Source organism: Nicotiana tabacum, chromosome 17 (genome assembly GCF_000715075.1).
Source record: "Nicotiana tabacum cultivar K326 chromosome 17, ASM71507v2, whole genome shotgun sequence".
Taxonomy (NCBI): Eukaryota; Viridiplantae; Streptophyta; class Magnoliopsida; order Solanales; family Solanaceae; genus Nicotiana; species Nicotiana tabacum.
In genome coordinates, this window is record NC_134096.1 from 42,684,432 (window position 1) to 42,711,595 (window position 27,164).

Consider the following 27,164-nt stretch of genomic DNA (forward strand, 5'->3'; position numbering starts at 1 on the left):
TAGCCCGGTGCTAAGCTCCTGCTATTTTGGGTGAGGGGGGCTTTACCTTGCATTTCTGAAAGAGGTCGTTTCCGCTGCTTGAACATGTGACTCCCTGGTCATGCGACAATAACTTTTACCATTGTGTCAAGCTCATATTCAACCTCGATCAACAAAGATGTGGTTAATTTTATACTTCGTCCTTAAATTGATCTCCCCAGAGTGCAACAGCCTTTGGAAGGAAGCTCAAAACTTCCAACCTGCTCAAGGATGACTCCAATGGCTGCAGTGTTTAAAGTAATTTGTGAAATCTTTAACATTTATTAGCCGATGTGCCAAATGAAAAGAGTATATTCTTCTTTTAAAGTTGGAAAACTTGGTCTCAATGGGAAATTTGGATCGAGATGATCAAATTTAAGTTTTCATAATTTTTTACTTCTTACTCCTAAGTCCTATATCATAAAATTTGTGCTATTCTATGGTTGATAAATTCAATTTAAATCTCATGACTGTTAAATTGTGATGAATTTTTTTGTTAGCATTACTTAGAAAAACATGAATTTTATGATTTTGATTTTTGGAAACTAATTCTACAATAACTTATGGGGGTGTAACTGACCTATTTAAGATGTTGTTTGTTTGTTTTTTAAAAAGAATTCGATTTATAATTCCCTTCTTGAATATGTTCAAATTTATTTTATTTTTAATATACAGAAAAAGATATAATTTTTCTAATAAAATATTAATTTTACATATATTGTTAATAATAAAAGTGTGATTCCTTATTTAAAATACTAATTACATTTGTTTATTTTCTTATATTTACAAATAAAAATGTTTATTAAGTCGCCCAATAAATCATTTGGCCTAAATTAAAAAAAATTGTGACACTTCTGCTTTCTATTTATATCTCTTTGCTTAACCCTCTTTACCATCATCGATCAGGCGTCGGAAAGTTCACGATTGGCGGCAGGATGAAATAGATAAAACAACGTGGTGTTGGCATTCAGCTGTATGAAAATGATGGTAAGCTACACTACCCATGAGTACAGTCTATATATGCCAATATTCTACCATCTAATAAGGGGGAGTTAGCAGGCACCTGGACGCCATGTATGCATGGTCTTTACATTGTCCTTGTGCTATTTGAGAAACGTGGCAGCGTTCTGTATTCCAGAAGGTTAATATCGAGGTTATTATAAATTCAACACTTTGTACCAATCTAGCAATAGTTTAAAAGCTCCACCGTCTGGAAATTGCAGTTTCCCAGTTCCACCTTTCGCTCCTCCCAGTTCCTGATCTTATCTTTGCACTTTCGCCAATTTTCCTCTTTGGATCGTTGTTTCTTGTGAGTTTTCTTCTTCTTATCTTGTGTCTCTATTTAATCTTTGATGACATGCTAGGGCTTTGCTGCACAGAAAGTTTAATGTGTCCATCGCCTTTGTTCTTTAGGTGTTCGACAATTCTTGAATGAATTAGGCATTTTTCTAGATTTCTACTATTGTTTTAGGTTTAATTACACCTAACAAGAGCTCCCTTTTCTTGTTCCTTTCGTGCACCCAACATCACTAAGCTAAAGAAATTATATCGTTTTTGGATGACAAACAACTAAATGAACGTTGATGTGTTAAAGAAGAAAGAAAGAAAGAAAAAGAATAAATTGTGAACAATTTCTGATGGTAGGTGTGCTAAATGGAAGAAGACAAAATTCTACCTTACATTTGAATCATGTGGTTAGTAGTGAATGCTTTTTTGGTCTTAATAAAAGAAAAGTGGAGATCCTGTGACATTTGGGGCAGTTCAACAACAAATCAATTCCCCAAATTTCACGACGGCCATGACGTTAGAAGAAAAGCTTCATGGTAAAGAAGAAAACTAAATTGAAATTTCTATTTCGTCATATGGATCCATGGTAAAGAAGAAAACTAAATTGAAACTTCTATTTCGTCGAATGGATCGAAGGAAGATTATGATGGGTTCAATATGTGTCAATCGCCTTTGTTTTTTAGGTGTTCGAGGCAATTCTGCTTTTCTTTTTTTAGATTTCTACTATTTTTTGGTGTTTAACTGGTTTAACAAAAGGGCTCTCATATGTGTACGAATTGAACTAAATCATCCATGGCTTGTGTCTTTTTCTCAAAAAGAAGAGAAATTTCAATATTAAGTTTGCGATAAGCTCTTTAATTGCTTGTTTTCACACTTGGTCTTCGTGGGTGAGACTTTGAAACTTAAAGTAACATCTGCATGTAAAGTTACCATCTCATTTTCGATGAAATTGTGACATAGATAGAGCTATTTATTTTTGGTTCACATTGATAAGCTATTTCACTTACGTAGAAGAGGATGTTCAGAACGATGAGAAGAAAATGCTATTTAAGCAGTAGAAGCTACTAAATACCAATTTGTGTTTCGTAGCATCTTGAATTCTTGATATAGGACATAGAAAGGGAAAAACTAATTTCTCATGAAACATTATTCTCCCTTTCCTATAGATTACATGCATATACTTATTTTATGTACTGAGATCCTTTCTTACTTTCAGTTTTCTTGGCAATTTTTACGAATAAGTAGTGCTTAGACATTGTAACTTGTGTACGAGCTTCTTATAAGCCCAACTAAAGGATCGATTACTTATTATGTAATGATACGCTTTAATTTGTTTACGTACCCAACTCTGAACGAAAAAGAGCTAGCATGATTCCAAGAGGATATCCTGATTTGAGAAGCATATATTCATTTGAAGTAAGTAGTGTGATGTTGTCTTCGGTTTTCCTGTTCTTATCTTTACACTTTTGAAAATTTTCTTGTTTGGATCGTTGCTTTCTTGTGAGCTTTCTTGTCATCTTCTGTTTCTCTGCTACATCTTTTATGGCATGCTAAGGCTTTGCGCACATATAGTTTAATATGTCAGCCGGTTTTATTCTTTATGTGTTTGAGGAAATTCTTGAATGAAGCAGTCTTTTCATTGGCGGTAATTTTGATTTAAGGTAAACAGTGGGCGGTGACACATTTTTAGGTTATTCCATGTAGTCTTTTTGAATAATTCATTAAAAAATATTTACAGATAAAAAAGAAGTTGAACTTGCATACCTGATGATTCCAAAGAAACCTGATGATTCCAAAGAAACAGACAAGTGCTCTTATGCAGAAAAAATGAAGGTTGCAATGCAACTCAAACGGCGTGATACGCAGAGTCAAATATCCTCATAGAAGGGCAGCGATCTTGCTATCGCGGCGTATGAAAAGACAAGCTTCTGCAAAGCACAACCTTCTTGAAAGTCCGATTTTTGCTGTCCCAGAGCAGTCAACATCATCCTGGGAAGCAGGATTTCTGAAACAAACTGCTCTTACCATACAAGAACCTCCTTCAATTCCTGAAAAAGGTTATATTGTTGCACTCAAATTTATACACCATATATTATTAACACAACGGTGCTTATGTTTTGTTTGGCGACTTAGTATGATACATTATTTGTCTTATAGGTGCCTTTAAACTAAAACACAAAAATATTACATGTTCTTTTACACTCTATTTTGCACCTAATGAGGCTTCACTGTATGCTTTTAAACATCTTGGCTTTTATGTTTACCAGCTGTCAGCCATCAAAGATGCATGACTACATCGCGGGATAATTTAGAAAAAGGAAAGGGTATATTGGATACCCCTATAATTCATGAAACATGTAACCTTTAGATTATACAACTTTGAGAATGACATATTTTTGGTACATTATTGTAAACTGTGATTATTTTTGGTACCTTTAGATTATATAGCGCTTGGGCTGAAGGAGCTCCTTCGGAGTCTGTACACACCCCCAGTGAGCGCAGGTACGTACTTAATGCGAGTGCCGAGTGCCGAGTGATTGGGAGGCATGAATGATTGTGAGGTATGTCCGAGTGGCATGAGTGACTGTGAGGTATGCCCGAGAGGCATTAGTGACTGTGAGGTTGCCCGAGGGGCTGTATATGAGTGATGTTTTGCCCGAGGGACTGTTTATGATTTCATCATTTTTGCTCACCTTTGCATTGAGCCTATGTTTGAAAATGTTGAAAAATATCTTTAAACGATTTTTTTTACTGGAACTGGGTTTTAAACAAGATTGATTTGATTCAAACACTGATTTTTAAAGCATGTTGTATTTTTACCGAGATTTCATGATATGAACTTTATATGCTTTGTTGCTCGTCACTACTACTCAGTCTTTATTTATTGTTGTTACTTACTGAGTTGGCATACTCACGTTACTCCCTACACCTTGTGTGCAAATCCAGGTGTAGCTGGACATGGTAGCGACTGTTGACTATTCCAGTTGCAGGTTTTCTTGGGGATAACAACAAGGTAGTTGCCTGGCGATCGCAACCCTGCTCTTCTCCCTCCTATCTTTCTTTAGTTGTATTTAGCTATTTTTCAAATTATATTAGTCTTGATATTTTCAGACAAATTGTAGTAGATGCTTAAGACTAGTGACACCCCGATGTCGGGCTTTACTTTTCCGCATTTTTGTTTTGATTTGAACTCCTTTACGAAGGCTTTTATATTAAATAGCCTTGAATTTTTTTCTTTGAAATGGAAATATCGGTTTGTTTTGGGAAATGAGTCGGATTGCCTAGTTCCACGATAAGCGCCATCATGATAGGGTTAGTTTGGGTCGTGACAGACTACAACTCTTGTCTTAGCTATTCCTGACTCGTTGTAGAGTTTGTGATTGAAACTAATGCTTGCGGCATTGGCTTGGGGTAGTCTCGATGCAAAAGGGACACCCTATGACCTATATGAGTAAGGCCTTAAGCATAAAACACCAGCAGTTATCTGTGTATGAAAAAGAAATGATAGCCATTGTAGTAGTTATGCAGAAACGGAGATCATATCTGATTGGGAAACACTTTACTATCAAGACTAATCATCAAAGTTTGAAGTATCTTATGGAGCAAAGAATTTCCAATCCTAGTCAGCAGAAATGGTTAGCCAAGTTAATGGGGTATGACTGCATCATTACATACAAGAAAGGCCAGGACAATTTAGTAGCAAATGCTTTGTCTAGAATACCTACAACACAAGTACAAATACACACTATATCCCATGTCTCTTCTGACTTTGTTGAGAGGATCAGAACTTCCTATGTTGCTGATGATCATTTGCAACAAATCTTACAACAGTTACAGTAGAATCCCATGATGAGTCCCCTATATTTGTTGAAGGATGGAGTGCTTTACAGGAAGGGAAGAATAGTGTTAGGTGCAGATAAAGAACTGAGAAAGGAGATACTACAACAGCTGATGGAGCAGTAGGGGCCATTTTGGTATAACCGCAACCTTGCAAAAGGCCAGCCAAGTGTACTATTGGAGAAAGTTGAAGGTAGATGTGTATGAACATGTTAAAAGGCGTGAAGTACACCAGAAGTGCAAAGGAGAGCATGCAAAGAGTCCCGGACTGTTTCAACCTCTGCCAATCCCTAAGAAGGTATGTCAAGATATCACTATTGATTTTATAGAGGGGTTACCCAAATCCCAAGACATATCAGTGGTTATGGTAGTGGTGGAAAGGCTGAGCAAATATGCCCACTTCATTTGTTTGAAACACCCCTATACTGAAGCTTCAGTAGCACATGCATTATTAGAGAACATATACAAACTACATGGTCTGCCTCAAACCATCGTGATTAATAGGGATGTGGTGTTTATGACAAAACTTTGGCAGTCCTTGTTTGATGTTCAAAGTGTCCAGTTGCACCATTCAACTGCCTATCACCCGCAATTCGGTGGCCAGACTGAAGCTGTAAACAAATGCTTGGAAGGGTATCTCAGATGTATATGCAATGATAGGCCTAAAGACTGGATTTATTGGATTTCTTTGGCGGGGTGGTGGTATAACACTACCTACCATTCTTCCACCAAGTTAACTCCCTTTGAAATTCTGCATGGTCAGAAACCCCAGTCCAAATACCTTATGTTCCTTATAGCTCCATGGTGGATGAAGTTTACATGAGTTTGCAAGCTAGAGAGAGCACTATTAGGTTCCTGAAGCATCACCTAGCAGTAGCTCAGTCTAGGATGAAAACACAAGTGGACAAGAAGAGGTCTTTCAGGGAGTTTGCAGTTGGTGATATGGTGTATGAAGGTTACAACCTTATAGACAAATATCAATGAAGGGACATTCTTACCACAAACTCAACCTCAAGTACTTTGGGCCATTCCCAATTCTCAAAAGAGTTGATTATGTTGCCTATCAATTACAGCTACCTCCCTCTGCTAAAATTCACTTCACTTTCTCTGTTTCTCAACTCAAAAATCACATTAGTAATGCACCAGCAGTGTCAGACTAGCAGTTGCTTTATCTTCTTATGGCCATGTTATCTTGGAACCGGAGCAGATATTGGAGACTAGGATAATCATGAAGCATAGCAGGCAGATGTTGTTAGTCAAATGGTTTAATTGTCCCAAGGAGGATAGCACTTAGTAGCTGAGGTTGGGGGAAGATATAAAGTGAATCAACTGTAAAGAGTGAGAAGATAATAAACTCTTCTCTCTCTTCTCTATTCACGACCTTTCTCTATTTTCCATAGTTATAGCATCGTTCAGGGACTATTCTCCTCAAATTAATTAGTTCCTTAGAGCTATAGTAGTGTGCTCGATTGATTTAGCGCACAACATAATCCCATGATTATTTTCCCACCCTCAATATGGGATAGTATTATACCGCAGTTGTGAGATAAATTAATCCTGAGATTACTAATTTCGAATTAGAAAATTCAAACAAATGCATGATAAATTAATCTCATATCTAATTCTGGGATATTATTCCATATCCCACCAACTTAACAACCCCTTATAGTACTGAAATTGTAATTGAACCCATAACTTATTTTTGTTATCGAGTTCCTAATTAAGTACATAAATATTAATGGATTTTTTCAATATAAAATACATGTCTAAGTAAAAGCTACTGGTTGGTCTGAAACCAATGACTAATATCATAGCTTTGTCCCTGGCTACAACACAAATTCTTTCAAAAGAATGTTATTGTTTTAGTGAAAGTATTCTACACCCTAAAATAATGTTGTGCATTCTGGGGCTATTTGTAAATATATTATTCAAGTCTTTTCTCTACTTCTTGAACTAAAAAAAATAAAAATAAAAATCGGTACCAAAGAAACTAAAACGAAAAGTAGAAAGGTAAAGTTTTAACTAGTTGACAGTGTAGATGAAGATCTTAGTGTATGATATTGTAGCACAAACTTAGTCGACAAAAGTATATCTTTTAATGTGTTTAAGTTATATCCACAAACTTTGCTATGTTTCATTTAACATAATAATTATCTTAAAAATATTCTCTACTAGATTGTTCTATATCTTGCTTAAATTCATAAGTCCCAAGCAGAGGGACATTATGAAAAGGGGTGTTAATCTTCACATTAGACATCACTCATATGATAGAGTGTGATGGTTTTTTCTGTATAAGTTACGATATATTGAGCTTTTGTGAAACTTGAATAGACATGATATATAGAATGTTTTCTATCTAGACAGAAATGGCTGTTTTGAACCTCTTAAGTAAGAACTTCTGTCGTAACTTTTGATCTCGTCAACCATATTAAATTTACTAGTTACTTCATAATCCAAAAGGGCTATGTTGAATTAATCGTCTTAGTATTCTTAATTGTAAAGATCACTTTTCCATTGAAAATTCATTAGCTCAAGGAATTTCACCACTTCCTCAGCCTAGAATTTACTTATACAATTTAATCCAAATCTAGAATATATAGCAAACACTATATGAAAAGCTCATTAAGAGATGAGTGTTAATATTTTTGTTTACCAGTCTTGCACGTGTCTTGCCATCGAAATTTCAAATGAAAGCTATAGCCCACAAGTCCATTTCACCTTTGATTTTTCATATTAATGTTACTAGTCATTAAGTGAACATATTCTTTACTCTAATTTATAAGGATGAGTAAACATAATTTTGCTACTTACATTCTTTCGAAAAATCCTAATTGTGGTATCAGAGCCTCTATTAATCTTGATGGATTTGTAAGTTCACTGAAAAGGAACCATTTCAACCACTTTAAACCATTATACTCATGTTGATTTATAAGTCATACCCATGTTAACCCTTATCAACTTTTAATCTTATTTTGCAATCATGAGAAGCAATAGTCTATCTTTGAATGCCTCATAAACTTTCACCGGTAAAAACTATCAAATTTGATATGTGAAATTGAAACCTATTATTTATGGAATGTTATAATGAAAGAAAGATCCTTACTACTATTCCTTGCAAATCCTATTATTGCTCAAATGAAAGCTTACATAGACGCACTTTCAAACAAGATAAAATTGTTGAGACTATTATTTATGCACAAAACCAAAAAGAAAAAGAAAAGAAAAGAAAAAGTCTTGTTGCGGAAGGATGCAAGTTCATAAACACTCAAAAGAATCCAAAAGCACAAACCGCCAAAGCAGAAATTGAGGAGGAGCAGCTCTTTTGGATTGCACCAACCGAAGAAAGGAGGAGTGTTGGATGTTGCATCTATTACTGCTACAGTTTTTTCTAGGATAATTAGTTGTTTAGTTGTAGGAGGAGTTTAATATTTGATCTATTGGAATATTCGATCTATTAGTTTTAGTAAGAGTAATACTTTAGTAGTAGTAGGAGTCTGCTACTTTATTTATATGCCTATTTAAAGCCTTATGATTAATAACATTTTATAAATTTTCAACCTTCTTACTACTTGCTTATTTTCAACAAAATCCTTAGAAGATATATAGTGGGTTAGTCATCCATTCAGCTCTTCTCTAATCAGCAAAAGTGTTATCAATATTTTTCCATACCTCCTTTAATGGCTTTAGGCTCAATTTACTAACAACAACAATATATTCAATATATTTTCACAAGTGAGGGTCTGAAGAGAGTAATATGTACACAGATCTTACCCCTACCTTGTGAAGGTAGAGATGCATACTCAATTTACAAATGTTGTTGGAATACTATTAAAGAAAGACTTAGAAGTTAAAACAACGATGTTAATTAGATTCTAAAAGTGGCTATTTGTCTAAATCACATAAAAGCATGTGACTGCTGCTTTATTTAGTTGTGATCAGAGGCGGAGTTAGTATTTGAAACTTATCAGTTTGAGATTTTAGGCTTTTATATTAATAGGTTCTTAAATTAATATTTCGTATATATTAAATGAATTTCTTTAGATAAATACAAAATTTGGATGAACGTTATTGAGCTCGACCGAATCCATAACCTAAACTCTCACTCCGGCCCTAGTTATGGCTATTTTTCAATTACTATACAATTGCTGATAAAATTTTAGAAGTGGCTAGTTGTCAAAATCATCCCTTCTTTTTCCTCTTTTTTCATCTTTTGCACAAATAAGTTGTAGACGTAATTAGTATTCCATACGTTGCAATGACTCTGGGTTATCGCACAAATGATAAGGGCTGTCCATGCCATGTTGCAGTTTTCCAGGAAAAAATAATGCAGCAGCACTGTTCTGCTGTCACTTTCCTCCCCCCAAGTCCCACGTTAAATAAAGAGACAAACTTGTGCTCCCTCACAACCACTCAAAAATATACTTCGTACAAATTGACCGACTTTCACTAATACCAAAATTGACATTCTTAAGTCTTAACCATAGTTTGATATCATTAAATGGTCAATTTATAAATGCAATGCCAGAACTGAGGGAAGAACAGGACAACCAGGTTGACGTTTTCATAAGGGCAAAAGAGACATGTTTACTGTAGGGTCACAAATGCCCTCTTCCATAAGTTGGAGTACACAATTTTGACTTGGTTTTACTTTGACATTTTCTTCCTCTGTCTTCATTTGTTCGTAATTTTGCCTCTTCAAGAATTATCTTGACAATTATTTACTCCTTGATTCATCAAATATATGTCAAGAAAATGGCAAAACTTGCATGAATTCAGAATTCTCAAAGCAAAAGGAAAAACAACACTATAGGAGAAGGAACTGTTATTGAGCTCCCAACAAACTAAAAGTAGAGAGGCTGAAAGATTTCATCTTATCTATCACCTTAAACTATGAACAAATGCAAGAACTTGTCTCTTAATTAACAATCTATTTTAGCACATCAAATTAAAGTCTTTCTTTCTTAATTTACCACATTACTTTTTATTTCCGTTAGCACTAAGAAACTCCTATCCTCCTTGTTTTCCAGCCTCCACGTCCCTCTTAAAGATATTAGTGTTTATTTCAGTTCAGATTCCTTCCCCCGATTTCCACGAAATGAAAGAGAGACAGACCAGTCAAAAATATCCCGTCAGTGGCGCTTTCACTAATACAACATGTAGTACACAACTGACACTATTAACCAGAAAACACTCCAGAGACTAACAACATTATTAGTTTAATGAATTTGATATTTTTAAATAGACAATCTAGGATGGCAACGGGGGCGGTGCGGTGCCGGTTATGTTTAAACCCACAAAATTTCATGTGCACCCATGTCCACCTGCCACGCACCTGCACCCGCGGCCACCCGCCCCACAAAAGTTGTTTTTTTTATTACTTTAAATTTTCTGCACAAACTGTTTAAGCTAGTTAATATCATTAAACTAATTCATTTTTCCTTTTTCTTAGGTATTTCCTCCTTTCACTTTTACTTGTTTATTATTGACTTTGTATATCCTTAAAAAATAATAAATTAAGTGCATAATTTATCATGATACCCATATTAATTGATGTATAGTCTTAATATATTTGGAAAATGATTTGGCATTAGTAATTAGTGCCAAGGTAAAATAGGAAAAATAATTTTTTTTTTTCTTCATATGCGAAAAATGACAAGTAAAAATAAAAATTTATTTTTAGAATACTTGATAACTAAAAGTGAACGGAGAGAGTATCTATTATCAATATGAATGTTTCTTTTGGGATTTCAAATCTGGGAATTTAACCTAAGACTAGAGGCATTTCGGTTGCTTCAATCATATGTCTTGCTGAAGAATATACTTTTGAGCTATTAGGACTTTAACAGAGATAGAAAAAAATAGACAATAATTAATCTAGATGAATTACATAGACGAAACAAATCAAAAGAACTTCTTTTAGAAGAAATTGTTGGCATTTCCTTGTTCAACTATCAAAGCATACTTGTCATTTCATCTGCTTAATTAACTACTTTTTTCTCTCTCCGGGGTAAGGGGTGTGTTCGAGGGGATGGCGTTGATTTTAAAATGGCCAGCAAAAAGATTTTTCACCAATACAACAATAAGATTTGTGTTGAATAGATTCATCTCTTTCTTAATTTTGTGTCGGGATTTGAACCTACCCCCGCCCAAAACCCGCAACATGCACATGTTCAAAGCCGCACCACCCTGCATTCGCATTGTATCATTGCCATCCCTATAGACTAAGATCAATGTTGTGACATCTCCATTCTTGTTTTAGGAAAAAGCAAAACCATCTCGCCAATATAGTGTCATGGATTTCGAAACTTATACAAGTAAACTCTAGGACGAGGTCCGGATTCTTACAGGACAGAACTTTAGGACATATATCCAGCTGACTAGTACAGTAATTTTTGTCTCATATGTTGTGTGAACCAAGCTGACTCCGTAAGGACCTATGGACTAGAAGAGATGAATGAGATTGGGTCAATTGGGATTATTGGGTCAAGTAAATTATTGGAGAGTTTTATTTGGGATCCATACCCAATTAGCAAGTGGTTAAAAAGGACTAAGAGTTAAAAAGAAGGAAGGATGCGAATTATGTTACACCTTCGACTCAAGTCTCTGTTTCTCACCTATCTTCTAAGTATGTATCTCATCCCCTATTCTGTCTAGTTTTCATCTCTTTCTGATTACCTATCCTATTTCTTCTTAGCTTTCTGTTGCAATTTCCTTACAATCGTTAAATGCTTTGTAAGAAAATTTGTTTTAGATGCTCATATATTTTGAAGACTAATGTGTAAATTGTTACATCTAAGTTTCAATGACAACAATAGTGCAAATCTAATCGTATCTATTTGATTGCAGGAAATCATAAAGTAGCACTACTTCAAGAAAAGTTCAAAGACAAGTATATCAGAATGGAAACGAGATCAAAGGCAACATGAACAATGCTAAATCAAAGGAAGTCAAAGCCGTAAAAAAGGAAACAAAATAAGTCCAAACGTTTTAGTCTCAATCAAAGGATATCGAGGCTGTCTCAACAAGGAAACATATCAAGTGCAGCTGCTAGAGAATATCATGCCATACTTCAAGGACTAAATTAGAATCAGAAGATTGATCAACCAAATCGAAGCCACAAATCACTCCCCGAAATTTGGATATGAAAGGGAATGGATGTAAACGAATGCAGCCCATCTTACGTGCAGGATTCAGAGGCACCCCTTGGGTCAAATCTCTTAGAGGATTCTGTGCCTCAATCAAAGATCAATCTGCAACGACTATTCAAACTCTCCTATAAGAAGACAGGCAATCTCAAGAAGAAGATTCACGCAGCTACACAAACTGTTCTCTAAGCCTTTCTAGTTCTTAGTACAAATACTGTATTCTTGAGTCTATAAGAGTTGTGTCAAAATTACAAAAACCATTGTTGCTGAATATCGTTGATGGTGAACGTACTAAAACCATCACTATTGTAATCCTTTATCAAAGATCTAAGAGAACCCTTGTGACCCAAGGGAACTGGACGTAGGTACCACACTGGTACTGAACCAGTATCAAAACTGTTGTGCCTTTTTTTACCTTTCCGTTTGTTTATTTCATTCCTACTGAAATTTTTCACTTTACAAAACCTACACTTACTCAACCAAGATTTTAATTGGCTACAATTCATCCCCCACTCCTCCCCCTTGTACTTTCATAAATAACCAAGCTATTCAACAATTGGAAAGATGGTTTGCAAGTTTGATGCAAACCAAACAACTACAAAGTGATTAACTGAGTTGCAATCTTAAACGGTCCACACCATTTCCCACCACCCCTACTTCTCCTTTAATTTTTTCCCCTTTTAGAACTAGGTAAAGAAAGGAAAACTTCACAGGAAGTGCCATCAAATTTAACAGTGCGCAGAAGAAGTGGAGACGATGAAAAAGAAGCGGGTGTCTGTTACTTTTTAATTGTGACTATTTTTTAGTTAGTGTACAAATGTGGGTTATATTCTACATTAGCAGCCTTAAAAGTGGCTATTTGTCAAAATCATCCCATCTTTTTCCTCTTTTTATCTTCTTTTGCACAATAAGTTGTACACGTATTAGTTTGCTATACGTTGTAATGACTACTAGGTTGTTGCACAAATGATATGGGTCGTTCAATGCCATATTGCAGTTTTCTAGTCCTCAACAATCAGCAGCCCCACGCAGTATAAATTGACTGACTTTCACTAATACAACTTGTAATACACATAATTAAGGGTGGCAAACGGGCGGGTCGTGTCGGATATTCGCGGGTTGAAAATGGGTAATTCAAAAAATGGATAAATTATCCGATCCGATCCGATCCGTATTTGAGACGGATAAAAAACGAGTTATTCGGCGGATAATATGGATATCCATATTATCCATGGCTTCTTGAATATGATCACTTGAGGGGGAATTCCTAGTCTCCCAAACTTAGAAACCCCAATTTGAGGCTTTACAAATGTAAAAGTTAAACACATTAGTTATCTATTGGTTATCCATTTGGTTAACCATTTTCTAAGTGGATAATATGGTTCTTATCCATACTCAATCCATTTTTAAAAAGTTCATCGTCCAACCAATTTTTAATGGATAATATGGTTGGATAACTATTTTCTTTTACCCATTCTGCCACCTCTACTCATAATTGACACTCTTAAGTCTTAATCATGAGTTTGAAATCATTAAATAAATTTAATGCCGTAGAGAAAGAAAGGGCATCCGGGTTGACGTTTTGGCACATCTCATTAAGGCAAAAGAGAATTGTGCCTGTAGCATGGCCAATGCCCACTTCCATAAATAGACAATCTAAGATTAATGTTTTTCCATATCCATTCTTGTTTTAGGAAAAACAGAAACATGCATGTTATAGTTATGGGCAGAAGTTTCGATTTCCTGTTTGCTCTTGCAGTTCTCATTCTGTTTCATCACCATACTTCAGTGGCTACTGTTCCCAACATTAACACTGATGAAGCAGCTCTTCTTGCCTTGAAATCTCACATTTCTTCTGATCTTAACAACTTGTTACAAAGCAACTGGTCTTCTTCCAGCCCAGTTTGTAGCTGGATTGGCATCACTTGCAGCTCTCGCCACCATCGAGTCACAGCTTTAGACATTTCTAGCATGCAACTTCATGGTACCATTCCTCCGCATCTAGGAAACCTCTCATTTCTTGTTTTCCTCGACATCAGTAACAACACTTTCCATGGGGAGTTGCCAGAAGAATTGGCTCATTTGCAGAGGTTGAAACTGATTGATGTCACAATCAATAACTTCACTGGTGGCGTCCCACCATTTTTAAGTTTGTTATCTAACATCCGATACATGTACCTTTCGAGCAACCAATTTTCGGGGAAAATTCCATCTTCCCTTTCCAATGTAACAAAACTGGAGGTGTTGACACTAAAGGAAAACTTTCTCGAAGGAGTGATCCCTCGAGAACTCGGTGATCTTCGTCATATGACTTTCATAGACCTGCAATTCAACCGGCTCACTGGCTCTATACCGCCATCAATCTATAACATTACACCGATGCAAAAGATTGGTCTCACCTACAACAATCTTACTGGTAAGCTTCCAACAACGATATGTGACCACCTTCCAAACTTGGAAAAATTTGGCATCTCGTACAACTATCTAGATGGCACTATTCCACCAAACTTAGAAAAATGCAGAAAGCTTCAGATGTTGTCATTGTCTGGCAATGATTTCATTGGAACTGTGCCAAAAGAGATAGCCAACTTAACAGCTCTTATGGAATTATATCTTGGAGATATGCATTTGGAAGGTAATTAATATGATATTTCCTTATAATAAATCTTAAATATAATGTTCTCCTTTTCTCCCTGGTACTCATATATTTCCCTCGATCACTTGATAGGAGAGATACCAGTGGAGTTAGGTAATCTTAAGAAACTACAGTTGCTGGGATTATTCGGGAATGAGTTTATTGGTTCCATCCCTACAAGCATTTTCAACATGTCAGCAATGCAGTACCTATCATTTGACGGAAACAGGCTTTTAGGTACTCTACCTTCAGATTTAGGCCATAGAATGCCCAGCCTTGTAGAATTCAATTGTGCGACGAATAATCTGAGTGGTTTTATTCCTGCTTCTATCTCAAATTCTTCAAGACTCAGAAAACTTGATCTCAGTGCCAACAGTTTCACAGGTCCAATTCTTAAATCACTTGGTAACTTAGAACATCTTGAGTTTTTGAACTTGCAGTATAATAATTTTTATAGCGATTCAACATTGAGCTTCTTGGCATCGTTGACAAACTGTAGGAAACTAAGAGTAATAGGTTTATCTGAGAATCCCCTGCATGGGTTTTTTCCTACATCTGTTGGAAATTTCTCCGACTCTCTGCACATTTTTGAAAGCTATGCTTGTAAACTAAAGGGAAGTATTCCTGAAGAAATTGGTAATCTTACTGGAGTCACAAGGATGAATATGCTTAACAATGAGTTGACTGGACATATTCCAAAAACTATCCAACGCATGTTGAATCTTCAACAACTTTACCTACAAAGAAACAAGATAGAAGGAACCATACCAGATGTTATTTGCACTTTAAAGAATCTCGGTGCATTAGACTTGTCGGAAAATCAGCTTTCTGGTTCAGTGCCTCCATGCTTAGGGAACATCACCAGTTTGAGGAATCTTTATCTAGCTTATAACAGGCTGAATTCAACATTACCTGCAAGTTTAGGAAGCCTTCAAGATCTCGTAGAATTCAACGTTACATCCAATTTATTAAGTGGAAAAATTCCTCTGGAGGTTGGAAATATAAAGGCTGCAACACTCATTGATCTATCCAAAAATAATTTGTCTGGTGAGATCCCTAACACTCTAGTGGGTCTGGATAGATTGATCAAACTTTCTCTAGCACATAATAGATTATATGGGCCTATTCCAAATTCATTTGGAAGAATGTTGGCCTTGGAATTCTTGGACTTTTGCTATAACAATCTTACTGGTGAAATACCAAAGTCATTAGAAGCTCTTGTGTATCTCAAGTACCTGAACTTCTCATTCAATAAACTCAGTGGAGAAATTCCCACTGGTGGTCCTTTTGCAAATGCCACAAGTCAATCTTTCTTGCCCAATGATGCACTTTGCGGTGACTCTAAATTTCACGTGCCACCATGTGTCACCAAATCTCCCAAGAGGAAAAAGAAAATTTTGGTTTTGTCTGTCGTTTTGGGAGTGGGTCTAGTATTTCTTGCATTAGCCCTCTTTTATGTATTTTTGAGGTTGCGAAAGATGAAGAAGAATGCAAGTCAAGCAGATTCGTCTCTGGTGAAATTTAAAGGACATGAAAGAATTTCCTATTATGAACTTGAACAAGCAACTGAAGGATTCAATGAAAGCAACTTGCTTGGTATTGGGAGTTTCAGCATGGTCTACAAAGGGACACTTAAGGATGGTACTCTTTTGGCAGCAAAGGTATTCAAAGTGCAATTGGAGGGTGCATTCAAAAGTTTTGACTCAGAATGTGAGATGCTTCGGAACCTTCGCCACAGAAATCTGGCCAAAGTCATCACCAGCTGCTCCAACCTTGATTTCAAAGCCCTAATTTTGGAATACATGCCCAATGGGACACTTGATAAATGGTTATACTCTCACAACTTATTCTTGGACTTATTACAGAGATTGAATGTAATGATAGACGTGGCTGCAGCATTAGACTATCTCCACAATGGCTATTCAACACCTGTGGTGCATTGTGACTTGAAGCCAAGCAATGTCTTGCTAGATCAAGACATGATTGGCCATGTCAGTGATTTTGGCATTGCCAAATTGCTAGGTGCAGAGGAGACTTTTGTCCAAACAAGGACTATTGCAACCATTGGATACATTGCTCCGGGTAATACAACTTTTTAAAGTTTCTTCATATCCTTGGAATACCCAAAATAGTTCTTTCCCCTGGGAAATAGTTTGATACTCAAAGCTTTAGCATATTCCTCCATAACTAGGAAGCTTTTCTTATCATTTTTTACCATGATTGCAGAGTATGGACAAGATGGAATAGTATCCACAAGCTGCGATGTTTATAGTTTTGGCATTTTGATGATGGAGACGCTTACAAGAATGAGACCAAGTGATGGAGCATTTACTGGAGACTTGAGCATAGGACGTTGGGTTAGTGATTCTTTTCCAAGTGGAATTCATAAGGTGGTGGATGCTAATTTGGTACAGGCAGGGAATGAAAAAAACGACACAAAGATGCAGTGTATGTTATCTATCATGGAATTAGCCTTGAGCTGCACCTTAGTGAAACCTGATGCAAGAATTAGCATGGAAGATGCTCTCTCAGCACTTAGAAAAATTAGGCTTCAATTTGTCAGTAATCGTCACTAGGTGGAAACAAACCATCTGCTCATGTACGATTGTTGCTTGATTACATATTTCAGATGCATTAAGCTTTCAATTTTGCACAAGTACTTAAATTCTCTGAATCTTGGATTGTATGAAGCAACTCGTTTCTTAATATATGTAGTTTTTATGATATATGAAAGTCTAAAATGAGATTTTATATTGAGTGAGAGAAGAGGATAAATTATGTGAAGTTACAGGCGTAGAAATAATTACCTGTGCTTTCTAAATGCCATTACATCACCATTCACAGTTCCACATAGGTCATTCTCACATGCAACAGTATTATTAAGTGATGACAATGAATTCAACACTATGATGCCAGAGTCAACATAGCTTCCACCATACCTGCAATATACAAGGCAAAGGAGATCATAAAAGTTATATTCACAACATCCACTGAACTATGAATTTTACCCATAAAACACTTCTTAATCATCATTATCACTTTATTTAGAGCAATGCTGAGCTAAAGGAATCGGCAAAAAATCTTTATTACTAGGCTACAGCTGTCAAGTTGCTCCTTCAGTCAATCTCTCAACCATTATTCAACTAGTGAGATTTCACGAATATTTGTAAAAAGAAAACAAAACATAACATGTCTCATATAAAATTGCATTTTTTATTATAGGAAAGAATAACCGTTTTTTTAATCCAGCACTAAGGCTGTGCTTTAAAACATACGATAGTCCAAATAGCAAAAGTATCTAACACTGTTTTCCATCAATTGGAAGTCCTCTTTACACCAAAATAAAAATTAAAGTATACAATTTAGCTAGATTTTCTAGACGGAGCCGACTTTTCTTTCAAAATATCTCGCATTTCTGTCAAGACCCAAAATCCAACTAGTCGTGATGGCACCTAACCAAACCCACTAGGTAAGCCAAATGACAATAGACACAATTTAATGATAATGATAAGAGTTAAAAAGTAGAGAAATATAGTATGAGTACAACCGACCTCATGTACTCAATAAACATCCTAACTAACCTGGGCGAGATGACAGAAGCAAGAATTATAAATGATACTCGCTATAAAATTCATACATTTCCAACAAGTATAGAACATATATATAATCAATCAGGAAATCACAGGTAAAAACCACCTTGGTGCTCATAATTCTTTGTTTTAAAGTGCTCTACTCAGTCAACAATCCAGCATATAAAGAAGATATACAACTAAATCACGTAAACAGTCAAGGAAATTGCAAGTAAAGATGAAATACAATAACCCAATATCAGTCTGTTGAGGCGCGCAACCCGATCCAATTACCCATAAGCCAATAACGCATGTTGTAGCGTGCAACCCGATCCAAATAACAATGACCAGCTCTCCCAGAGCTCACATCAACCAAAAACCTGTCGATTTCTCACAATCCGTGTGTACACCATCAAGAAAGAAACATGAGAGGGTGACCCTAGGAGGATGGATCCGTATCCACACGCTGCACGGACAACTCACTTGCTGAACGGATAACTCATGTGCTAATGATATCATCCGCACGGATAACTCAAGTGCTGCACGGACAACTCACGTGCTGCAGGGACAACTCACGTGCTGCACGGACAACTCACGTGCCAATAATATCAATAACTAGATCTGCATGGACAACTCTCGTGCTGCACAGAAAACTCACGTGCTAATAATATAATAACTGCACGGACAATTTACGTGTTGTACGGATAACTCATAGACTAATAATCACAATCCGTGTGGCGTGGTCATAGGCTCAATATCACAATCTGCCTGGCGTGGTCAAAAGTCAATATCACAATCTGTTCGGCGTGGTCACAAGTACAATATTACAATCCGCCTGGTATGGTCACATGCACAATATCACAATCTGCCCGGTGTGGTCACATGCACGATATCACAATCCGCCCGGCGTGGTCACGAGCATAAAAATAGAAGCCGCCTAGTGTTTTCACAGGCATCCAGTCAAAATCATATTACATAGAAGCAAATATACAAGAATACGTGTATATGACGAATGAATAACAGATCTCATGCTCTTGGACTGGTATAAATGCCATACTAAAGTGGAGGCATGTGCAATGTGTGCTATCGTAGCTCAAATCGGCAATTTCATCACAGAAATAACAATTATCAAGTTTATTCAGGGAATTAGTCTCTATGTGACCTCTAACATGGCTCAAATAATTCACAACAAGGTTACAAATATGAGAAACATTATGGCTCAAACCTTAGCAGTCATTTCTAGGCATACCAAAGCCTAAGTACTACACCGAGCATGAGTGAGTGCCCCGGTACTCGCACATGGGCTCACACCCCATACATATGCGCAACCATAACACATAGCTATCACAAATAATTCAGGCAACTAATGCCTCAATCAAGTTTAGATAGGATACTTACCTCAAGCAAGCAAAAATAATACCGATCAAGCCAAACAACACTCTAGAAATTCCATCCCGCACGTATCAACCTCCGAACGACTCGAAACTAGCCAAAAGTAACTCAAAAACATCAAATAATGCCTTAGAAAGCAAACCCAAACGATAAAGGTAGAATCTTTAATCAAATACTCAAAGTCAACCAAAAAGTCAAACACGGGTCGGCACCTCGGAACCCAAAAAACTCACAAATTTGGACAACCCATTCAATTACGAGTCCAATCATACTAATTTCACTCAAAGCCAACTCCAAATCGATATTCAAATCCCAAATATTCACTTTAGGAAAGTTTAGACAAACCCCCACCCAAATTTCTCTTTTGAAATCATCAATAAATGCCAAAATCCAATATAGGATCATAAAATATAATCAAATATGAGTCAAAAATACTTACCCCAATCCATGTGGTTAAACTCCTCTCCAAAATTGCCCAAAATCAAGCTCCAAATCTCAAGTTGTGATAAAATAAACCTAAACCTCGATATATATGCTCATGCTCAACACTTCCGCATTTGCAGACAAAATACCGCACATGCGGCCTTGCATTTGCAAGCAAAATTATCGTATTTGTGACTAAATCTTAAAAGACCAAGACCGCACCTGCGCAAAAAGCTTCCGCACCTGCGACTCTGCAAAAGTGCATGTGCAGCCGCAGATGCGGACACCCAGCTCATGTTCCATTCTCACAGAAACGACCCAAACCTCACAGAAGCGCTTCCGCATATGCGCTAAATCCTTCACAAAAGTGGAACTTACCTGGACACCTCCATTTCGCAGAAGCAATCACTCCATCGCATAAGCGAGTCCGCACCTGCGGCCAAATATGCATAGTTGCAAAAAACCATCACCTGAACTACCAACATGACCAAATTAATGCGAAACTCGTTCGAAACACACTCGAGCCCCTCGGGACCCCGTCCAAACATGCTAACAAATCCCTAAATATAAAACGGGCCTACTCGAGGCCTCAAATCACACACAATAACATCAAAATCACGAATCGCATATCAAATCGAACTTAATGAACTTTTAAACTTTTAACTTCCAAAACTCGTTCAGAACCATATCAAATCATCTCGGAATGACCTCAATTTTGCATAAAAGTTCCAAATGAAATAACAGACATATTCTAACTGCCGGGACAACAATCTGAACCCGATAACACCGAAGTTAACTCGGTAAAACCTATGAACTTTCTAAACCTTCAAATTGCCAACTTTCGCCAATTATGGCCAAAACCTTCTAGAAGCCTCCAAATGCAAATTCGGGAAAACGCCCAAGTCCAAAATCACCATCCGAACCTAACGGAACTATCAAAACTAAGATCAAGGGTCAAATACACAATAGTCAAACTTGGTCAACTCTTCCAACTTAAAGCTTCTAAACTGAGGATCATTCTTCCAAATTAATTTTGAATACCCGAAAACCAAGACCGACAATACACGCAAGTCATAATACATCATACGAAGCTACTCATGCCCTTGAACCATCAAACAAAATGCAAATGCTCAAACTGACTGGTCGGGTCGTCACATTCTCTCCCACTTAAACATACGTTCATCCTCGAACGTGCTAAGAGTCATTCCAAAGCCATCAAATCACTATGTAAACTCACCATGCACATACCCGACAGTAATCCCATGTCACTCCAATCAACATAAGTCTGTCAACTCCACATAACTAAAGATTTTTCCTTCAACCTTAGTCCATAAGCCTTGGAACCAAATTTCTAACATTCGGAATCCATTACAAGACCTGATTCTCACATTTACACACTGTATAAGTCTAAACAAAATGTATCAATCCATAACCGTAACCCAAGATGTAATCACATGATATACCCTATAACTTAGATACTCATCGCAATATCTTCTGACAACAATAACTGCTCATTAACAAATCTGGTACCGGTAACAAACCTCATATCAAATAAAACCTTGTTCTAAAACTCCGTACACTGCCAATGATGAAAGAAACATGCAAAAACTCATAATCACTCATCATATGAACAATTATGGAGTTCTCTCGTCCGACAAGAACAATAGCCAAATTCTAAGTTGACTAGTGACATGATTCTTCCAAACATAACGTAAATCAAATCCGATAGCACCCATTCTAGGTCCAATGACCTCATCTCATCAAATACAGCTACTCTACTAACATGACACACCAATACAACCTAAATCCACAAATCGTGCACTAACAAGAAACAATTCAAATGTACCCAAAATGGAAAAATGACTCAAATGAGAGAACCGTCCCGCAAGCTCAACAAGTACCACCATAAGCGCAATGCTATAAACCCAACACACATGGAGAACCAAAAAATACAAAATCAACACAAAGGATCATATCCCAACATAACTCCGTTGAAGGGCGTGACCCAATTTAAACTCTGGTCAACATGAAATGCCTCGAGCCATAATGCTCAAAATCAACAACCTTACCCAAATCAACAACAAACACATGAAGTGCATGACCTTAATCATGGAGGAACGGATAGAACAATATACCACAACCTGTAAGACCATAACCAAGGCGCAATCAACCATTCAACACCATGAAAACCATGTCGCTCGAATTTTGCCACGAGGCCCAAACAGAACGCATCATGTGTGCAAATAACCAACCGATCACAACCCATTGTACCATGGAAGAGTAGCACATAGAAAATATCATAACATAAACAAGATCAACTCTAACCGAAGGACACATCTCTCAACAATAACAGTGCTGAGTCAACAAATTTGACCCCGTGTGGAATACGCATCCTCACTAAGCCTACCAATGGGTCCCCAAATCAACTCCGAAAATCCTCAAATAGATAAATAACCCTCCAAAAGTCCACAATAACTTAACCATAACACATACTCCCAGCTGACTAACTTTGGCCATATCTTCACAGTCCGCGACCAAGAAATAATCTGCCTCTAAGACTCCAGTCTCCGAATCACGAGAATACAAAAAACTCTATATCTGATCCCGACTCGACCACACAAATGACCGACACATCTCTCATGCACAATCATCTTATGAGAATTACTTCCATAATCCTTCCGTGCCACATAGCAAAATTTGAACATCAACAGTTGATCAACCAGGCGATTACCGTAATACCAGTCAAGCACCCACAAGTCAAAAGACAATGCGCCTTTCTGAATTTTATACTCTTCTCAGGTAATACCAAGTATTACTAGCATTCATCTAAATATTTGAGACCATCCATGTTGTCTAAAATTCATGATCTTCCCTTCAAAACTGAACCGTAAACTTGTACACGCAAACCTCAATCCCATACTAGCATCGCATCTATCATGCCATCATGTGAAAATACGAGAACCTCATTATCAACTCTGAATCATAAGTAGGATACATACCCCATCGGCTTGAAGTCTTCCACTTGATCCCATCCAAGAGAAAATTACAACGCATAACGTATTCCTCATACCGGTAGAAAGTACCCATCTCAAGTCGTGGTAGAAATCATTGAGAAATCTTCAAACCCATTAGTACATAACCAAGCCATCAGAACTGAATTCCTCTAACTCAACCAAGTCTCGCAGATTGCCAAGCGCAAGAGAATTGCCACAAAGTACCTGTAAAGCCTCACTACATCTTAAGAACCAAAAGAACTGATCATATCCATTACCATACTGATCCAACCTACTACCAAGTTATCCTACTTCTCCGGGTCCCTTCCGAATTATCTTCAAGTTAACACTTCTCCTTGCCAGTACACTATGATCCTTAGCTCAATGCTCACCACATGAGATCCTAGCATGAAACCACGTCGTCCTAAAGCCCATAAGCCATTGTATTCCCTTTTAAATACTCAAAATAGCGCACCCGAGATACCCACTCTGAAGTGACCTTATGTGAATCTAAAGTTGTTAATTTAACCTCTTAAATGCTGAAATGTAGAATCACAAATGATACAGAAATACCGCAAGTCCCGACATCCTCTGATGCAAATCTCAAACTTAGCCATATACAAATCCGAAAATTCCTCAAATACCACATATGACTCTTGAACTTATTAGAACCATTCTCGAGAGTCATCCACCATATTCTAATCTCAAATGCTCCAACCAAACGAGCTAAACGATCTGTGCTCCATTAACACAGCAACCCCCAAAGAAGTAACCCCATCTTAATGCAACCGAGTAAATCCCTATTCTATGCACACTACATCCGTCACGAATAACAAACTCAAAGGATTCCATTATTTCCCTATATCCATAAAGTGTAATACATCATGCACCCCTAAATTTTCTTACTCAAGTCTTCCTCAAAACCAACCTCTTCAAGTCATAACCGATCCACTACTATTCCCCTTACCAAAACCAATACAACATACAACTAAGCAATTTGATTGTTTGTAGCAGACTCCCCCACTTGGCTCAAAGCCATAGAACATAAATCCAATAACCCACAATGCCCTTACTTCATAAATGCCACAATCTCGCACTGTAACTTAGCCAAATCCTTCATGAACTCATGTAGCGCTAATCATACAATACCTCAAATCATCTGTGAAACTCACATTCATCCACGTGACAGTCAAGCCAATTTTCTCAGTCTATCCAAACTGAAATTGCAACATATATAACCCACTGGTAGAAAGAAACTCTCCACATAACATCATAGGGATCACACGTCCGTAGACCACCCACTACAAAAAAAACTAGAATTAGCTATGAATGTCGTCGCTAATCTGTCGCTAAAATGCTCGTAGATAGAAGAATTTCTTGATAATCCGTTGCTAATATGTCGTTAAATGAGATTAGCGGCGGATTTTTCTGTTTAGCTACAAAATTTGTCCGTCGCTAAAACTTGATTTTTTAGTAGTGATCCTGCAGGAGATAACCCACCTGCTTAGCCTCAAACTGGAATTTCACCATGCCCTACCATGGCCACATCCTCTATGAAATCACTTAATCTTCCTGAGTCTGAACTCATCAACAAGACATGAGAATCTAACTCATTCCACAAATGAACAACATGGAAGAACCCTCAACACATCCAGAGAGAAACCAATCACCCATAGTCCTTTTTCACATTCCAAGCGAAATCTTCTTGTCATATCAAAGCCATCTAAACACATCCCGCAGCCACATCATACTCATCGTATAACTATCCAACCAATCACTGAATCATTAGCCCTACTTCTACAGACACTATCGAACATATAAATCAAAAAGTACATACTCATATAACCGAAACCATCGAGCCCCAGCTGATGTCTAAACCTGGACTCAATTTCTCCAGACTGGCCCATCACCACTTCATAGAAAACATATCACGCACCTCATCCGTGGGATCACAAGTCGTTAATGCACAGCTGATATCGGGCGCTCAACACAACATATGGGTGAGTAGAAGCAATTCAAAAAGATACACTTCAAGTTGAACTAATGTCGCATGATAAGGAAAGAAAGATGGGAAGTTTATCCTAAATACCCTGTAGCCTCTCGAAGATAAGTATAAACGTCATCATACCGACCCCGCAAGACTCTACTAGACACTTGCTCATGACTCGTAGAACCTATGAACCTAGAGCTCTGATACCAACTTGTCACGACTCAAAATCCAACTAGTCGTGGTGGCACCTAACCCAACCCGCTAGGTAAGACAAATAACAGTAAATACAATTTAAAGATAATGATAAGAGTTAAAAAGTGGAATAACGGAATTTTATACAATTCCCCAAGGACTGGTAGAAAAGGTCATAAGACACTGAGACTTTAGATTAACAAAGCTGGTATGAAATAATATTTACAACATCTGTTTGAAATATACATAAACGAAACTCAAGTCTAAACCACCAAGAACAAGTGGTAGTTATGTCTGGAAGTCAGGTACGTCTTCAACACTGGCTTCCGCCATAATCACCATGTTGTCACGACCCAAAATCCAACAAAAGGCCGTGATGGCGCCGGACACCACTGTCAGGCATGCCAACCATAATCTATTAACTTAATTACCCATTTTAGTATTTTTGAAATAAAAATTTTCTTTAATAAAATTATAGAGATAAAACTCATAGAGTAAATAATAAATATTTTTGCAGCTAAATTACTAAACAATTCACAACCATTCCCAAAAATCCAGTTCCACAAGTGCATGAGCATTTACTAGGGAATTAAAATACAATATAGCATCTGTCCAGAATACAAACTAGACAGGAAAATATAATAACTTTGAAGGAGATTCTGTTAGCTGCGGATCGTAATATAGAATGCAGCTCACTTATATCCCCAAAATTATTAACCACACCTTTGCGCCCACAAGGCCGCTATACATATATGTACCTGCACAATAAAATGTGCAGCAAATGCAGTATGAGTACAAAAATAACGTGTACCCAGTAAGTATCAAGCCTAATCTCGAAGAGGTAGAAACGAGATGGTTGACTATGACATTCACTATAGGTCAATAATATTAAATAATCATGAAAATAGAAATATTTATATCAATGTGATTCACAGAGTTAACAATAATTTTATTGAACTAGCAGAAGTAATTAAATTCCTTCAATTCCAAAAATTCTCAATATATTAATTAAATTCCTTCAATTCAAATAATTTCTAATCTATTAATTAAATCCTTCAATTTCAATAAAAATTCCAATTTATCAAATAGTTTTACAAGCTGCAATTCAATTTAAATAAATTTTCAATTTATCAAATAGCTTTACAAGCTGTAATAAATTGTCCAAGTATCGTGTAATTATTATTATTATTAAGCACGATTTCTGCCGAGAACGTACGGCCCGATCCAGAGTGTCGTGTACACTGCCGAGGGACGTGCGGCGCAATCCATAGATGCATCTATCCTGCCGTGGCGTTCGGCCCGCTCTACAAGAAAGGAGGACATTTTTTTATGTACCTCCGGAATCAGAGCATATTTATTATAAGATAAAATTCACGAGGAAGAATAATTTCTCTTAACAATTAATTGATTTAAATAGAAAATCAAGCGTATGAGATTTCCATCCTTTAATATATTTATCTAACAATTCACAATATATATATATATATATATATATATATATATATATATTACACAAGTAATTTATGCTTTGAGTCCTACATTAACCGGACTTTAGCATTTATAGTAGCTACGCACGGACTCTCGTCACCTCGTGCGTACGTAGACCCTGCAATTAGCAACAATTATTCAATTTAATTCCTATGGGGTAATTTTCCCTCACAAGATTAGACAAGAGACTTACCT

At 36.9% G+C, this 27,164-nt stretch overlaps 1 protein-coding gene and 1 long non-coding RNA gene across 2 annotated transcripts; both read left to right on the forward strand.

The window, feature by feature from the left end:
* Positions 1 to 869: 869 nt before the first annotated feature.
* Positions 870 to 6,755, forward strand: LOC107826972 (uncharacterized). Its single transcript, XR_012701165.1, has 4 exons — positions 870 to 1,327; positions 3,044 to 3,362; positions 3,745 to 3,807; positions 4,252 to 6,755. It is a non-coding gene; the product is annotated as an uncharacterized LOC107826972 (long non-coding RNA).
* Positions 6,756 to 13,871: 7,116 nt separating this feature from the next.
* On the forward strand, positions 13,872 to 17,568 carry LOC107826317 (uncharacterized). The gene is made up of 3 exons (XM_075234230.1): positions 13,872 to 14,922; positions 15,016 to 17,004; positions 17,149 to 17,568. Exons 1-3 carry the CDS (start codon positions 13,953 to 13,955, stop codon positions 17,496 to 17,498), a joined length of 3,309 nt encoding a protein of 1,102 aa, XP_075090331.1. The 5' UTR covers positions 13,872 to 13,952; the 3' UTR covers positions 17,499 to 17,568.
* The last annotated feature ends 9,596 nt before the right edge of the window (positions 17,569 to 27,164 follow it).

Excerpts from the sequence above, each read along its gene's own strand:
- LOC107826317 (XM_075234230.1), top strand. The coding sequence starts at position 13,953 with ATGTTTTTCCATATCCATTCTTGTTTTAGGAAAAACAGAAACATGCAT. Across the intron at positions 14,923-15,015 it reads TGGAGATATGCATTTGGAAG|GAGAGATACCAGTGGAGTTA; the intron begins GTAATTAATATG and ends ATCACTTGATAG. Across the intron at positions 17,005-17,148 it reads CATTGGATACATTGCTCCGG|AGTATGGACAAGATGGAATA; the intron begins GTAATACAACTT and ends CCATGATTGCAG.